This window comes from Catharus ustulatus, chromosome 6 (assembly GCF_009819885.2).
Source record: "Catharus ustulatus isolate bCatUst1 chromosome 6, bCatUst1.pri.v2, whole genome shotgun sequence".
Taxonomy (NCBI): Eukaryota; Metazoa; Chordata; class Aves; order Passeriformes; family Turdidae; genus Catharus; species Catharus ustulatus.
This window is the reverse complement of record NC_046226.1, coordinates 45,152,715-45,169,577: the sequence shown is the minus strand read 5'-3', so window position 1 is coordinate 45,169,577 and position 16,863 is coordinate 45,152,715. Positions and strand designations below refer to the sequence as shown.

The following is a 16,863-nucleotide window of genomic DNA, read 5'->3' as shown; positions in this document are numbered from 1 at the left end:
ACTTCAGCACTAGGTAAATAGCTGGCTGTAATGTGTTAGGCAGATTCTAGGGTATCTAGGATAACACTGGGCAAGTCACAGCACAGCACTTCTGCAGCCTTGAAAACATTCCTACCAGCATTAATAATCAAAATACCTCTGTGATACAGATAAAACTAATGAGCCAGACAAGCGTGTTCGTCCAGGTTTTAGAGAGAGCAGCGTCAAGTTCTCGTCTCTTGGTGATGTGCTCAGAGCCTGCTGCCAACTCCTTCTCTCTAGCAGAAATTTCTTAATGGAGTCAAATACAGTTATAACCAACTGTAATTTTAAACTCTTTTGTAATAAAAGAGAGGATACAATCTGTTACAGATTTTCAAGTGGTGATACATGCTGTGGTAACATTTTCTCTGTTCATATGTGTTTTAAGGTTCAAGGATGTAGGTGCATGTCAGTCAAGAGTCTTTTTGTGTAATATTTCACTTAATTTTAAGCATCCCTAGGAATTGGCCAGGTAGCTCATTCCCCTTATTATTTCTTTTTCCCTACAAGTTAGAAGTGTGTTAGAAAATAGGAAAAATTACCAAGAGGCATCCCGTTCAACTACCAAAAAAATGTCCCAATTGTCAACTGAAGATTTTCTTTTTGTTCTCTAGATCAGCAGGGAGAAGTTTTTTTTTTTCTTTCTGTTTATTTTTAGCCATATATGTCCACAGGACAGAACTGAAGTTGGGAATATATCTGCAGTAGTGTTTACTTAGAGAAAAAGAGCAACCAAATGTGTCAGAAATAAATTGTTTCTTTTGGTTTGCAAGAGGATTCTAGTCTTTTACCTGGTTCAAGGTATCTGGGCTCTCCTTTGCAAAATAATACTTTGTATGCAAATATGTGGTCTAATGCAGAGGTGAGCCTATCACAGAGCTGGATGAGGTAAATCTGAGTGTAGTTATTGCTGCTGTGGGGAAGTAAAGGCTGTTTTGGTACTACTTGTGAATTTTAAGGGGTCTTAACAGTATCTTTCAGCCTGTTGTCTAGTCAGCATTTCTAGACATAATCTGGGCCTTAGACTGATGGTTCCTTCCTCTGAAATTGTTCACAGTGAACCTGCAATCCCTTGTGTGAAGAAGCAAAACACATGCATTTGATCCTTATCTGTTTGTTCCCATGCAATGAGGCTTGTAATGTTGGTTATCCTAGAAATACATGTAATATTGATAATTGCTGTGTTATCGCTTGCTAGGTATTTAATGGTCCTCTTCTTCACCATTCTTGTACTGCAGTATTAAGGTTATGATTGCAGACACATTGGTAAAGTAGAAATTCAGAAGTTAAGGAGGATATAAACTTGAGTGCTCTTGGTGTATGAACAGCTACCATGCTGTTCCTTGAGTATCACCCACCTCTCTTGGACCCTTCTTCCCTCTAGGGCATGTTCACATGAGATTGTTTCAAGAAGATGCCTGAAGAGATCATTTGTCTCTTCAGGACCTTACTCAGGACCCTGTTTCTTCATTGCAGCATCCTGTGCTGCACCATGTCATGGTCAGTGCAGCCAAGGCTGCCCCCAGCATTCACACCCCAGCCAGTTCTTTGTTGTTAGCTAGTGCAAGTCCAGCAGCACTTCCTTCCTCACTGGCCTCTCCACCACCTGTGTTAGAAAGTTGTCATCAGTGCTCTGCAGGAGCCTCCTGCACAGTGTGTGCTCAGCTGTGGTGTTGCTCCAGCAGAGATGGGGGTGGCTGCAGTCACCCGTAAAAGGCAGAGTCTGTGACTGTGAGGCTCCTTCCAGCTGTCTGTAAAAGACCTCATCCACTTGCTCCTCCTCATCTGCTTCTGTAACAAACACCCACAACAGTGTCATCCTCACTGGTCTGCTCTTTAATCCTAACCCATGAGCTCTTGACTTGCTCATCATCCTCTCTGAGACAGAGCACCGTGTGTTCCAGGTGTTCTCTTCAATAAAAAGCAACTCCAGCATCTCACCTGTCTTTTTAGACATACTATTTAAAACCATTATGTGTTTGTGCAACATTTGATGACCAGCCACATCCCCTTTTCCATGTTGAGTTTTGAGGCCTGAATTTTTACTTAACTTGCACTGACGAGTTTTTATTTTGACTCCCACAGTGAATATTTCAGAAGCATATAAACTAGACATAAAACTTTGTTACATGAGGTATTTGGTTCTGCTGTAGTTGCTGTGTCTCTCTTGCTTTGCTGTCCGTGATTGCATGGGCTTTCATTCCTCCCTTTTCTCCAGGGGGTTTTTGAGCTCTGAGTTATTGTTTCTCTCCTTCTACCTAAGCCTTCCCTCAAAGTGATGCTGTCCTCATCAGACCTTGTCAGCTGATGGTGACTGGGAGAAGCACTCTTGCTGGAGCCCCTCACTGTGCCAGCACAAGTGTTTGTGGAGCTCTGCAGGTCTGGTTGTTGACTTAGGCTGATGGCTTTATTTCTGCTGAGTTAGTTTCAGTTTGGATCAACTCTTTGGTGTGGTTTGCAGCACACAACCACAGTACAAGGCCAAGCTGTGCTTGTGTGTGAGAGTGGATGATGTAGAAGTGAGAGCAAGGAGCCCATCCCAGGAGGAGAGCAGCACTGCTTCATCCAAGAGTTGTGATGGCTTGAGGTAGTTCAGAATGCTTTAATGATATTAAAATACTGCACTTTTAGATCCTTTCTCTCATTATAGACTTGTGCCCTGAGCACTATTTCTTTTCAGAGCTTCTGAAATGATATGTGGAGCCTAAACCCTGATTTCCAAACTCAAAACCAAATGCAGCACCCGTAGTGAATGTGAATTTGATTGTGTGTACAATAGATTCAACTTCTGTGTTTCCAGAGCTAAATAAGCATGTCTGGGTGTGAATTATTTCTGGAAGAATGTTCTCATGAGGATTTGAATTTCTGTTATTCTTAGTGGACTCAAAAGATATGTCCCCATGGTGGCCATTTTCATTCAATCTCAGCTCTTGGGAGGAACTGGAAATTGCCACCTCCTGGTGATGCTTGCTGGTCTGGATGAAATACAACAAATTACTTTTGTTCAGGTTTCCAATTTCAGAGTATTGCTAAAAAATAAAATTTCCTTGTCAGTTTTCAAAATATACAGCATCCACTTGGTAAGAGAAGTAGGAGAAACCCAGGGTGGATGTGGGGAAACTTTATTAAGCAACTACACATTTTGCTCTCTGTCCTCTTTTTTACACTAATAAAAGAAGCTGCCACTTCAGTGTCAGACAACACTGAAGATGCCATTTGTCCTTGAAATGTGCTCCAAGTTGTTGTCTGACACCCTTTCCACAAACAGGAAAACTTTGCAGTGGGGAGAAAGAGTAGAGGAAAGAAAAGAGCAACAGTCCCATTGCCTTAAAATTGTTTTGTGTCAGCTTTGGTTAAATGATAAATACTTGCTGTGGTTGTGACTTGTTTTCTTGTTGGACTGCCTGGAGTAAATCATTAATGGAATTTGTTTACAAAATACTCCAGTCTTCTGTTAGCCCCTGTCATTTACTGTGTAGGGCATGTTTGGGAACTTGTCTAGTGCACTGATGGAGCTAGTGAGACATTTGGCTGAGCAAGTCTCTATAATGTGATGAAATATTTGGACCTGAACCCACCAAATTCTTTGGGTTTAGATTCTAGAGACAGATTGCTATGGTCTGTATGTAGTTTAGAAGGCTGGGAAAAATTGTTATCTAAAATGTAAGCCAGGCTATATTTTCATGAAAGCTTGATGTCCTTATTTAAGGAAATCTCTTCTTGTTACAGCGACAGTAGCAATTCACACCCTGCTGTGCTCTACTGAAATCTTCACATCAGTAGCAATGGAAATGATGCCATGAATGCTTTTCTTCCCAGGTGCTGAGGAAGTCTTGCTGCTCGCTAGAAGAACTGACTTGAGGAGGATTTCCCTGGACACGCCGGATTTCACTGACATCATTCTGCAGATAGACAACATCAGACATGCCATTGCCATTGACTATGACCCTGTGGAAGGCTACATCTACTGGACTGACGATGATGTCCGGGCAATTCGTCGAGCCTATCTGGACGGCACGGGAGCCCAGACTCTGGTGACCACAGAAATCAACCATCCAGATGGCATTGCTGTGGACTGGGTGGCCAGGAACCTGTACTGGACTGACACTGGCACGGACCGCATCGAGGTGACGCGGCTCAACGGCACGTCAAGGAAAATCCTCATCTCGGAAAACCTGGATGAGCCTCGAGCCATAGTGCTCAATCCTGTGACAGGGTAAGTTTTGGGCTTGCTGAGAGCCCTGTGGTGGGTCTTGGGATCCAGCTTGTGGTCTCCTGGAACTGAGAACATGCAAATTGCAGGCTGGTGTGTGTACTGCTTGTCAGATATTCAGGAAATGACTGCTTTTCCCTTGATTCATCCCTTTAATAACTGTACATAAAAGGTGACTTCTAAATCTAGTGTTCTTCAATGAACCTATATATTGGGTGTTTGGTTGAATTTACTTTTCTCTGCATCTTCAGTGTGATCCTAACTATGAAAGAATTGGGCCACTGCATATTTTCAGTAGTTTAATGTATTTACTGCTCAAACTTTATATTGTCTTCACTGATTACAGTTTGAGTTGGTTTGTTTGCTGCTGTTGGGGAAGCACAAAGAAAATTCTTTCAGAAGCAGCACAGACCTTAACTCTTGTCTTGTCTGTTGCATGTGTTAACTGTTCCCCCTCTTTTTTTCTTTTTTTACAGCTACATGTATTGGACGGACTGGGGTGAAAGTCCAAAGATAGAATGTGCTTATTTGGATGGCTCAGAAAGGCGAGTTCTGGTGAATACATCCCTTGGGTGGCCTAATGGCTTGGCACTAGATCTTGAAAAAAACAAGCTTTACTGGGGAGATGCAAAAACAGATAAAATTGAGGTGAGTAACAGAGCCATATTTGGGTGCATTTGTAGAAAACAAGTGCAGTTCTCATATGCAAGTTTGTCTTGGGTACATTTACCCATTTTTGGATGAGTCTGCTGTTTCATTAAAATTAAAATGATATGTAGCATAACAAGCCATATTTGAGAAGAAAGGAAGTACATTCATGTGGTTCAGAAAATTTCTGCAAGAAAAGGTATGTTTGTTATGTCTACATTGCTCCAAGTGTAATTTAATTGCTTGAAATAACAGGTTTTACCTGAGGCTTTTGCAACAAATTGGGACACTCAGGTAAAATTTGTTTAAAAGATGTTTTGGCTTGTTGCTTGGAGCTGCTATCTAAAATTGCTGGATGCAAAAGACAGTGCAAGATTCGTGTACAGGTGCCAGTGGATGTGGAGGCCCTGGAAAGCCATATTTCAGGATATTAATGATTATGTGGTGTGTAGATTTGTGGACAAGAAGTAAATTTTAATGCACCTACTGCTTTTAAAACAATATAGGCAGTCTGTGCCTGAATTTGAGGAGGGAAATTTCTACCTTGGTCATGGCCTGTGAAATCAATTGAGTTTTAATGTTTAGGCTAGTAGCATATGCAACATTTTTTGATAAATAGTTTAGACAGATAGATTTTGATGAATGACCACTTTCTAAAGATTTTGCCATCAGAAAGAGAGGAAACTGTCTGCTATCCAGAAATTTAACTTCAGGGTTTGGCAGTAGCTAATACTGAGTTTGATGACTACCAGAGAGATCCTGTCTCCCCTTGCCTTTCAGCTTGCAGGACAGGGAACATTGCAGATGCCACCTTTTATAGCTGTGGTAAAAGTTATGCCTTGTGTTTCATGGGGTTAAGCAATCAGTCTGTCTCACTTCACTGTCAGGCAGCAAATCTAGCAATCCTATTTGGTTTGACATCAAAGTCTGGGGAAACCAGAGAAACCAATGTAAGGGCTTTTTATTGACTCACTTTTTCTTTCGTGCTACTCTGCTGGCCCTGATGTGCACAAAACCTCACTGTGTGTCATTTGAAGTGGGGCATTTCCAGTTTCACTTGCCTCTGGAGTAATTCAGCATATACTCGTTTTCCTGGGTTTCCTTGTGCTTTGTTGCCAGGCACGTGCCATTTTAGTAGCAGCCACTCTGTCTCAGTGATTTGTTCTGTCTGTGTGTATGTTGCATCCACAACTTGTCAGAACCAAAAATCAGCTGACTTCAAGTTGAGGATACATATTTATGTTTTATACTATAGTTGACCCAGCTGGGTATTGGGAATTTTCTTTTTCCCAACAGGCACCCAAAACTACTTAGAAGCATGTTGCTGGATAAATTCAGTTTCTGTTATCACCTAAAACCAGCATAAACGGGATGATAGATATTAAGCTCTATTTTGTAGCTCATTAGTTAGCAAAAGGAAAAAAAAAAGCTGATGATATTTTGGGTGGTTTACTCTCTTGCTGCACTGCAAGGAAGGAGTTCTTGCTTCATCTTAAATGACATTCAGATTTGTGCTGAGTGCTTCTGAAGAAGAATGTCTTCAAGTATTTTGCCCCTACAGAGTTCAGAAAGTTGCACTCTGCAGCTCCATTCTACCACAGAAGGTAAGGAAGGTGCTGCCTTGTCTGTGCTGAAGATGGGATCCCAAATCGCTGTTAGATTGTAATTGAGAATTGCTTTCAATTGACATGGAACAAAACACAAGAGTGAATATAGCTTGTGCATATTTGTGTGTATCTCTGCTTGGTATGCTGCTCTGGTTTCTGGTATTTTAGATCTGCAGGGAGTCATCTTACTCTCACTGGGAAGGCCTGTTTGAATTTAAAGTTCTTAAACAGTGAATGAACTTTGTACAGCTTGGAAATTTGATAGGCTGAAGGCATCTGTCCTGTTTTTCCTGGACCTCGGGTTTGAAATGTCCTGTGAATGCCCCTGGTGGGTTGGTTGGTTTCAGGGGTGGTTTTGCTCAGTTCTGGTAACACACTGTGACATTACTTTTGGGTGCTCTTTTCCTCAGTTAGAAAATAAACTCTGCAGAGCTGTTGAGGGTACCAGGCATCTCCCTATACCAGGAAACTGTGTTTTATTTGTGCTTGGAGAGCTTCACAGGGTGAAAACAGCAGTTACCCTTTCCTGTCAAACCCCCTTTGCTGACCTTCCCATCTGCAGCATTCAGCTGTGACACAAAGGGCCCACTCACTTTGCAAGCAGAGTTTGCATCCTGAAGAAACCACTTGGCAGGGCTTGTCAAAATTTTGTGTGACAGGAGCCTACGGGGCTTTCGCTGCAAATTTGGCACCCTGTGGTAACATTGTTCCCAGGTTTTAAGTTTATTTTTTAAAATTACTTTGACAAAGAGTATGGCAAATAGAAAATAGATAGCAAATTTTGAGTCATGTCTGTCAAAGTCGTGTGTTTGTCGACGCAGCTTCAGCTACAAATAAAGGGCATGGATTAATCCAACTGAACTTTGGATTTTACTGACAGAGAAAAGTTACTTTCCAGGAACAAACAGCAGATTAATAAGGATTACAGAGTTCCAGCAGAGAGAGAAGCAAAGGCCCACGTGTACAGTTTCCTAATTCTCCTTTAAAAAAAATGGTGGCAAGCCAGGTTTTCCCATGTATTATTTCTTCAGTATTTGCTTAAAGTGCCTAAGGTATAGTTGCATAATGAGCAATTATGAAATTTTCAGCTGCCTGTCATTACATATGCTTTTTAGTTGAGCTTGTGCAATATTCTAGGAATAAGTATTGGGCAGACTATCCCTTCTGGCAGCTTCCCCTCATCCCCCTCTTCCCTTTCCCCTCTGACAAATGTCCCTTGTTTGTTTTTTTCCTGGGAGCTTCATAATCACATAACTATCACATACACCATAACATATCACATACAGTAAGTCTTTGCAAGTTTGTAGGGTGTTTTAAGTTCAAAGTGTAACTCAGCACCAGATGACGATCATGGAGCTCACCAGAATTTCTTTCCAAGGTGCAGTTGTGTGGGCTGCCCTTGAATTTTCAGGAAGCAAGCTTTATAATTAGTGTGTTGTTGACCACATTCTGCATAATAACATAAGGATATTTGGAACAATTTGCAGCTTAAATATAGGAGTAGGATTTGTAGAAGTCAGTTGTACTGAGGAGAAAAAATAATAATTGAACTAACTTAAGGCTGGTTTTTCTAAACAAGTCCAAGTGTACTTCATGTATTACACTTTATTTTCTAGTTATTTGACATAAAAGATGGAATATTTAGTTTATACATGAGACATTTTTGTGTGTGTGTTTCATTTTTCAGCAAAGGATTAAAAAAACCCCATGTAAAGTAATAAACTACTACTGAAATAAGCAAATCTTATAGGAAGAACAACTAATATAAATGTACTGCCACATGCTAATTAGTTGTGAAAATCTCAAAGCATTGTTTTTCTTTCAGTATGAATGCATTTCAGAAGACCTAGTTTAGACTTATATTAATGTAAAAATTCCCACACTGCATATTTATTTTATTACATGAGAACAGAAAAGTCAAATGGATTTAGAAATAAAGAATGCTTTGATTGAAAGAACAGATCTGCAATCTTGGATCAGTCTAAATAGGCAGGTGCATTAACAAAATCACTTTGATTCATAATAGTGAGAGAGTCCTAGTGTCAGTGGGTTTTTTTGGAAACTTTTCAGTGACACTCAATTCCATTTAATTTAAAACTGTGGCAAAGAAATGTTATTAATTGAAGTTTATACTGTGGTCCTTAGATGAATGAGATATGTATCTCCTGTGCTTTTTACCACTTCCTATATTTTTTACTTCTGATAAATTAGTAAATCACATCCTTTCCAGCTGCAAGTGCTACATCTCTGAAGTGACATGCATCACATGATGCTGATGTACAATGTGTTAATGTTGACTAGCACATGTCAGAGTTGGGCTGGCAAACCCCGTGTTCATCCCTGCAGTTCACACAGCTCTGTTCAGCACTGTGTTCCTGCAGCTCCTCTGGGTGCTGCCTCTTCTGGTTTTTCTGTTTGCAGTGCTCTGCTCTCCTGACTGGCATTAAGCTGTTGTTGGTGGAGTGACATGTGTGCATGTTTGTGGCTGTTGGGTATACTTTTTTGTTGGGGATTGTCTTTGTGGTTTGTGAGCATTATACACACTGGGTTTTATTAATCTGAGGTAGCTGTTAGGCCTCTGTATTGCTCTGTGATTAGCTTGAGGAACCAGCAAGCATGAATGCTGTTGTAGGTGGATGGGGATTTTTTTGTTTCGCTTGAAGGGAGCTGCGCAGCTAACTTTTATCATGTGAGAACTCTGTAACAGTGTCCAAAGACCTGGTATATAACCAACTACCTTTTAAGCTTCTGGAGGGATATAATCTGTACTGGTGAGTTTGGGACCAGATTTACACCAGGAGCCACATAGCCACTGTAGAATGGATGGGAGGAGTCATTTGGAGGAAGGACAACCTTAAAATCTTGTTACAGGATTCCTTTTTTACAGAAAGAGTGATAAAACACTGGAATTGTCTGCCTGGGGAGGTGGTAGAGTCGCCATCCTTGGATGTGTTTACAGAAATGTGGCACTCAGTGCCATGGTTTAATTGGGATGTTAGGATATGGGTTGGACTCAATGGTCTTGAAGGTCTCTTCCAACCTTGTGGTTTTGTGAATTCTGTGACAGTTCTTACACTTTAAGACTGATGACAAATCAGTTATGTTTGCTTTTCCCAGAGAATAGAACACAGACTTTCTGGGAGGGAAGAGAGCTCTGACTAAAACAAATTCTAATCGTACTAAATCGTGTCAGGCCTCACAGGGGTGTGCACCTGTAGGAAGAAAAAAGAAACCTGGCAACCAGGAGAAGGGGATCTTTATTCTCTCTTGTTCAAGAATCCCCCATCTCTCATCTGCCTGTGTTCTGCTTGCAACACCAGACTCATCACCAGATTTGGGGTCAGGACTAAGCACCCCAGTTCAGACTCCCAGGGATGTTAGTGGAGTCTCAAATTCCTCTGCAATGATGAATTTTCTGCTCGTGCATATTTGGAATGATCTTTCTTGACTAATTTGCTGTCATAGAAATGATGTTGCAGTTTCTCCAGCCTTGTTCACACCAGTCTGTAGTGTGGAACAGACTGCTGAGATGACATACAGTGACCTGTAATGCTCAGCAGGTCAGATTGGGGAGTGATTTCAGATCTTGATGGCTTTTAGTGAATTTAAACTCTTCTGAGTCTGTTACTTGTTTCTAAACCCTCATCTGTGATTCAGGATTTCCTGATGTGATACTACCTCCTTCTGGAACACAGAAATATAGCCAGCCTCTACCTGCCAACAAACAATGCACTTACCCTGTTCAGGAGCATAGAGCCTTCTAGCTTTACTCTTCTAATTACAAGATCAGTTTGTCTGTGTTTTGCTTACTGCTTAATTATGCATTTCAATATGTTATTTTATACCTTGCACCACATGAGCTTTGTTTACTTCTCAGAGGATTTTTGCCAAGTGTGGGAACTGTGGAAGTCAGATCCAGTTTCACAGAATGAGATGCTTTAGATCAGAACAGAAGGGTCACACCTTTCTGCTCTAAGCTAAGTAGAAAGGAAGTGTTCACAGAGCAGAGAGACTCGTTGACCAAAGGGAAGAAGATAAACCTATGAAGGTGAATTTCTTCCTGTCCCTTTTCAGTGTTAGCTGCCAGGTGAACTTGTATCTGAGCCCTGAGCAAGTGACAGGTGTGACAGTGTTGAAGAAGAAAGGGTTTATTATAAGGAACACATCCAAGCTGTAGCTGTTTCCATCCTGTGTTCAGTAGTGCTTTTGGAGATACATAAAACTTTCCATTCTTCAGCAAAATTTTCTTGAGAAAATTTTTTTCTGCTGTTCACGATGGATGATAGGATGGGGTGGGATGGTGGAGTGCCTCTGCAGGTGAGTGATGACCTAGCCTCAATTAGTCTGGTCGTTATCATCTTGTCTCTGAAATGCAGCAGCCCAGTTGACAGGGGTGTGGAGGCTTCAGTCCTCAAGGTATGTACCTTGTCTCCTTGGCAGCATGAGGTGCCATGAGCACCTTTTAATTCTTTAAGCTGAGATTTCCCAGATAACTAACTGCAAATCAAATTCAAGCTGCCAGTTCTTCTCTTCACAGCCTAGGCCATACATATGGAGGAGGCAGCTACGTGTCTGAAGTGAGGACTGTTGTCTGGGCTACTGTTGAGCATAAATGGATTTTCCACAATAAAGGCGAATCTTTTCTGTAGTAAAGAGAATTTTTTCTTGGAGGCTGTGCTGAGATACTGGATTAGCCTTCTCTCTTTCCCCCTTCCCCAGTTTTCAGGGACTGAAAAACATCAAGGAGTTCTGCTTCTCTGTTCCAAGTGCAAAGTTCAAATTAGTTGACCTTGCCTTCAGCATCATAAATAACCAGAAATTCTCATCTGTAAAGAAGCAGAGCAAAACCAACCTTGCAGCAAAACCCCATTGTGTAGAAGCAGTTGCAGCAGGGACTTCTTGCCCCGCATAGATGGTACAGGAGATGTGGCCTGTGTTAGTCATGTCATTTCATGCACTAGTAGAAAACCCTCAAATAATGTTTTGATTGAATGAGATCCCTCTATAGGATGGTTTTGATCAGAGAGTCTCTTAAACTTTTGTATGCCCTGCTTGGTACTGTATCAAATAAGTTCAAAGTGAAAAAATACACAGCTTAAATACTGCCAGTTTAAATACTCTTTTGAATCTTTCCACACTCAAATTTCTACCAGAATGAATTTAAATTAATCTGTAACAATTTGGGATTTATTAGAGCTGCTGTATTGCCATGAAAACCTCTAAATCTTGTATAATTAGCCAGGAACTCTTTTGTTTTGTACTATTCTTTTAAAGGGACAACTTAAAAAAGAAGCAACTGACAGGCAGCTTCTAAATTTGGTCATTGTGGAGTGCTCAGAAATTACTTCTGTATGTGCAGCTTTTGCCATATTTATCGAGAGGAAATCCTGAGGATGTATTAAACTACAAAGTTGAAGAATTATTTGAGTTTTACATGTTTGGGGCTCTCCTTTCTCCCTGAAGAATTATTTTAGGCTGATTCCAAATCACCCTTTTCCTCTTGCTAGGGAGAGAATTCTGCTTTACTTCCATTGCTGGGGTCAGCTTTCTGGATTTAAGAGAGAGATTTTGTGTGTAGTGGTACAAAGGCTTCTGTGCCTATGATGTGTGGAAATGAGTCCTCCTTTTAGAGAACCTGGTGTATATTCTAGCACAGAACAAGTATGTGTTTTTCCAATTGCTGAGGAAAAGTTGGCTTCTTTGGAAGTTGGAGTAACTTTGAGTTTGTCAGACTAGCAGGTAGGATAGTTGAGAGAGGTTCTAACTTGGTAATCTTCTTGAAGTCACTTGTTGTATTGTTTGCCAATAGCTATGAGTGATTTCCTTTAAATACTGTTACCTATTATGATTTATTTTTCCTACTTTCTTCTGTATTTTCCCAAGAAAAATGCTGAATTTGCCATAGAGCTTACCTCTAACCTAGAGGGAAGGTGATTTTTGCTGCCCAGGAGTTGTTATCCCATGAATGCTGTCTTACAGCAGTGTTGGAAGAGACTTGTTTCTCTGATGTTTTGAAGGTAGTTGTGAACAGTTTTTCACCATAGTTTGGGAACTAAATGTTCACTGGGAAATAAGTCCTTTCTCTTCTCTTCTTTGAGCCCTTTCTTGGTGTTTAGCAACCTTAGGTGTGAACTTCTTAAATGAAGAATACAGAAATGTTTTTGCCACAAACACAAATTCCAGCCTCCTATTTCAGCTTTGTTGGGTCATTTTTTTTAAGGCCATCTGCATTAGTGATGATATTTCACAACACCACAGGACATCATATTGGAATGTTCCAGCTGGATTGTCTTGAGCAACACTGGGAGGGCAAGTGATGGTACCACAGGTACCTACCAGCACGTATTTCTGCAAGTTTTGCTTGTGAAACACATGAAATGTGGATGCTGTAAGAAACAGGAAAGTTGGTGTGGTGTGCTGGGCTGGCCTGGCGAGGTTCCCATGCTTCTGAAGAACTCACACCACAAATAAAGGTGTGGAACTTGCTTTTCATGCCACATCTTATTAGTGAAATTTTGAAAGCTGTCAGTACCATTTTTAGACTCATATCATCCAGGCCTAACGAGAGAGAAATCTAACAGACACACATGACAGCCACCACCAGCCTACCCGAGTTCTCCCAGGATTGCCTGCAGTGGTGGGAAATTTTTCTGCTAAATGTCGGTGGTGTGGATGAGACCAAAGGTTTTTGTGTCTATTTATCCTTTCTAAAAATTCTTCAGTGCACTGATGGGATAGCAGTCACTCAAAGGAAGACTTCCTTTGCTTGGCTTGATTGACCAGAGTCATTCTGTGGGAAAGGATGCTAACTTATTCTAAACTGAAGGTGACCCTGGCCTTTTTGTGAGCAATAAAGACATAATAGAGGCCCAGTTAGGGTTCAGCGGAACCCCCACAGCCATCTGCACACTTCATTGGCAGAAGTGGCTTTCACTTGAACTTGCATTTGACAAGTGTTTTCTGTCTCTTTCTCATTCAGAAGGGTCTTCAAAGCCAAGTAATTGAAATGCTTTCACCCCTCACTCCTTTTTCTCCTTCCCCCAGACTTGCTTAAATTGCAGGGCAACTGGCATTCAGCGTTGAATGAGTAAAAATGCATCCACTTCCAAAGCTCGAACTTTCTTTCCCTTCCCATAGGGAAGGTTTCTAAATAAAAACCCAGCCTCTTTTCCTCACTTTGCAGCACCAGCCTCATAAAGGAAAAGTTGGGGGAAAAGTTTCTGTTGCAAGGCGCGTTGCTGTTTTTCTCCCTCCCTCTTTTTTTTTTTTTTTTCTTTTTTTTTTTTTTCCCCTCATCAGGCTGGACTTTTTGAAATGAAACACAAATCAGGTCTCTGGAATAAAAGGTTGTGAGTATGCCTTGTGGCATTTGGAATGAGGCTATTCACTGCCTGAATGACTATAAATAGAAAGCAAGGAGCTGCGTATTTCTCAGTTCAGACTCCCTGCAAAGAAGCGCCCTTCCCAGTTAAAGGGTGACTTTTTGAAAGAAGCCTTGTTCCTTGAGCTGAATTGAATTGCTCCAGGAATTCTTCTCCTTGCAGCTTGCATAAAAGGCGTTAATCTCTAATTTATTTCTCCTTTTAAAAGGCAGTGTACTCCATCATAAATGTATATTCTTGGCCATGTTGCCAGATATGCCTGTCTTGTCTGTACAGAGTTTGCATGTATAAAAATTCGGAGTGCAGAACATTGTTCTCGGCAATTTTTGTGCCTGAAAGGTTTCTTTTTGGCTCTGGGCCAGCTGTCGGCTCCCTTTTTATCTGGTATTCATTCTTTAGTGAGAAGGCTAAATTAGCAGCACTCAGGTTTTTGTGGCTTTTTTTTTTTTTTTTTTTTTTTTTTTAAGGGATCAAGAAACAGAATGGGAATTGTGATTGATTTTTATAATAAAAGATTTGATTCTTCCAACACACTTGTGATGTTGCCGATGGTGAGAGCTCCAGTAGGTTACTGTTGCAGTTCTGCAGACAATTTGTTTGGCTGATTTGGCTGTTAAAAAATGCTGATAAATCTCCCGTGTTGTGCAGTTATGTAAATGCAGTGCAGTCATTTCTCTTCTGCCTCCCCCTTTCAGAAGGACTGTAGTATTGAAGAAAGACACATAGGAGATGGGAGGAAAATGTTTGACAGGTTTGTGAGTTGGCAGTGTTAACGACCCTAGCACTCAAGCTGTTGGATTGGCTTTTTTTCCTTTTTCACCTCTTTTTTCTTCCCCCCACTTTTTTTTTCTCCCCCCCCCCTTTTTTTTTTCTTTTTCTCCTCCTTTTTTCTTCCACCCTTTCCCCTTTTTTTCTCCTAACACAGTGGTGTTTTGTGTGACGTTATTTTGAAAACTGCTTCTTATTTTCTCCTTGGACCTTTTGTTTCACGTTTTTTTCCTACCTTCAAAAAACTAGCAAGGGCAGCCTTTTTCATAGTCTTCTTTTCCCTGTTCATAGTTTTTAAAGAATGGGTCTATAGAGTCTTTGCATTGCTCTTTCCATTACTTATGGAAACCTCGTTGTGTGAGTGGTTTTTCTCTTCCTTTGTTTCACAGAGGAATTAAAAGGTTGACGAATACCTTGTTTTTTTAAAGCCCAGCCTGTGCATGGTTTGCAGTGGTTTTTGCATTAGTGCTAATGTAAAAATGAGAGCAACAGTGAACAGGCAGGAAATAAAGGGAGCAGGATGCTGGTACTGTTCACATTTCTAGTGGAAGGGAGGAAAAGCAGAAAAAGAAATGTGCTCTTTGGCCAGACCAGGAAAGCAGTTTTTAAGCAGTCACCAAGCAGACTAAGGAGATGAGAGATTCTATAATATTTAATTTCTTGGTAGTTTTCTAAATTGTAAATTTCTTAGCTTAAAACTGATGGTCAGTGCCATTCAAGTGAGTTTTTCATAGCTGGACAAATACATAACAAACTTTGTAGAGAAGTATAGTGGAGTTGGTCATTTCCTTCTCCTGACTGCGACTGTTGGGACATCCTGATCCTTGTCATTTCATCATTGTCATTTCACGTCCTGTCTGCTCTGGTTTCTGTCTGGGGTGCTCTGTTTCCCTTGTCACCTTTATTGTGTGGCTGACTTCAGCCCTGATGGACCTCTGTCCCCTTGCATTTGCAGCTGGTGTAGGTATTTCTGTCACCTTGCTTTCCCTCAGGACCCTCTGGTGAGCCATTGTAAGAACACAGTGGGCTCTTTTTCATCTTGCCCTGCCTCTGGTGACTTCAGTCCAGCTTTTAAAGCTGCCTTGTACATGCCACCTACCATCCACTCACAGCTGTAAAATTTGCCTGGTACTATTCCCATCTTAGATTGTATTCTTACAGCAAATTTTCTCCTGCTTCTTAACTTGAACTTTGCTTCATGGGGTGTTTTACCCTTATAAATCCCTTTTAGCAGAGCTCTTAGTTTAGAAGGACAAGTGATTGCTCAGGTTATGTTTTGCCAGTTAATCATCTGAGTTGCCTTTGAGTTTTTCACTTGACTTAAAGTTACTTTCCAGCTAAAAAAAATACATTTTTTTGCTAGATCAAATATTGCACTGGTTTAATTATGTTGTCCACTAGTTCGTGATTATATGAGATTTTGCATTATGTGCTTTTTAAATTTATTGCTAAGATCATTTTATGTGTTTAAAAGTTAAAGGTTGTGATTTGTAAAATGGGTGACAAGGACAGAGTACATTTTTCTCCTGGTTATGGTTTTATTCCTTGTTAAAACATCAAAATTTTTTGGCAAATTTAAGGCAAGAAGAAACTTTCCAGGAAGGACATCAGTAGGACCTAGGTAGTTGCTTCTAATGTAAAACTGCCCTTTTTTGGTCACATATATTAATATTTTAGTCTTATTTTGCAAACCCCATTGCTGTCACCTAGCAGGTGAAGCACAGGTGAGGCCCTGGACACAAAAGCTGTGTCCTTGGAGAGAAGTCAGGTGAGATCTGTCTCTGGGAGAGTAGAACTGGTTTTTGTTCCCCTTCCCTGGGGTTTGTCCTTGTCAGGCTGGTTCAGGCAGTGAGGTTGTGGCCCCAGCTGCCCTGCTGTCACCTTCCATTCCTGTAGCCTGTGCACCTGTTCAAGGCCCCAGCAGTTAACACAGATCTACATCAGCAAGGGCACCACTCAAACCCCATGCCTCTTGGAAACATCTCAGGATGGATCTGTTTCATCAGATAATCACAATTAACAAACTCCATGCATCAATTTCACCAATGTCTGTGATGAAAGATCTGGTTTGGTTTCAGGTCTTGCTTCTCTTAGCAGTTAGAAGGGTTTTACAAATTGTGCTCAAACAGTGTGGATGGTCAGTCCTCTAATTTACCTTCTGGTCCTCTATGCTCTCATATGTGAGTGTTTCTTAACCCAGAAACCATGGCTGTTTGTCTCATCC

General features: G+C 40.9%; 1 protein-coding gene across 2 annotated transcripts in view; it reads left to right on the top strand.

Annotated features, from left to right (window-relative positions):
• Positions 1-16,863, top strand: part of LRP5 (LDL receptor related protein 5) — a 137,345-nt gene that overhangs the window by 61,995 nt on the left and 58,487 nt on the right. For both annotated transcript variants that reach the window (XM_033062751.1, XM_033062753.2), the window contains exons 6-7: positions 3,841-4,237; positions 4,711-4,882. In XM_033062751.1, coding sequence (XP_032918642.1) covers positions 3,841-4,237; positions 4,711-4,882 — 569 coding nt within the window. The remainder of the gene's footprint in view (positions 1-3,840; positions 4,238-4,710; positions 4,883-16,863) is intronic.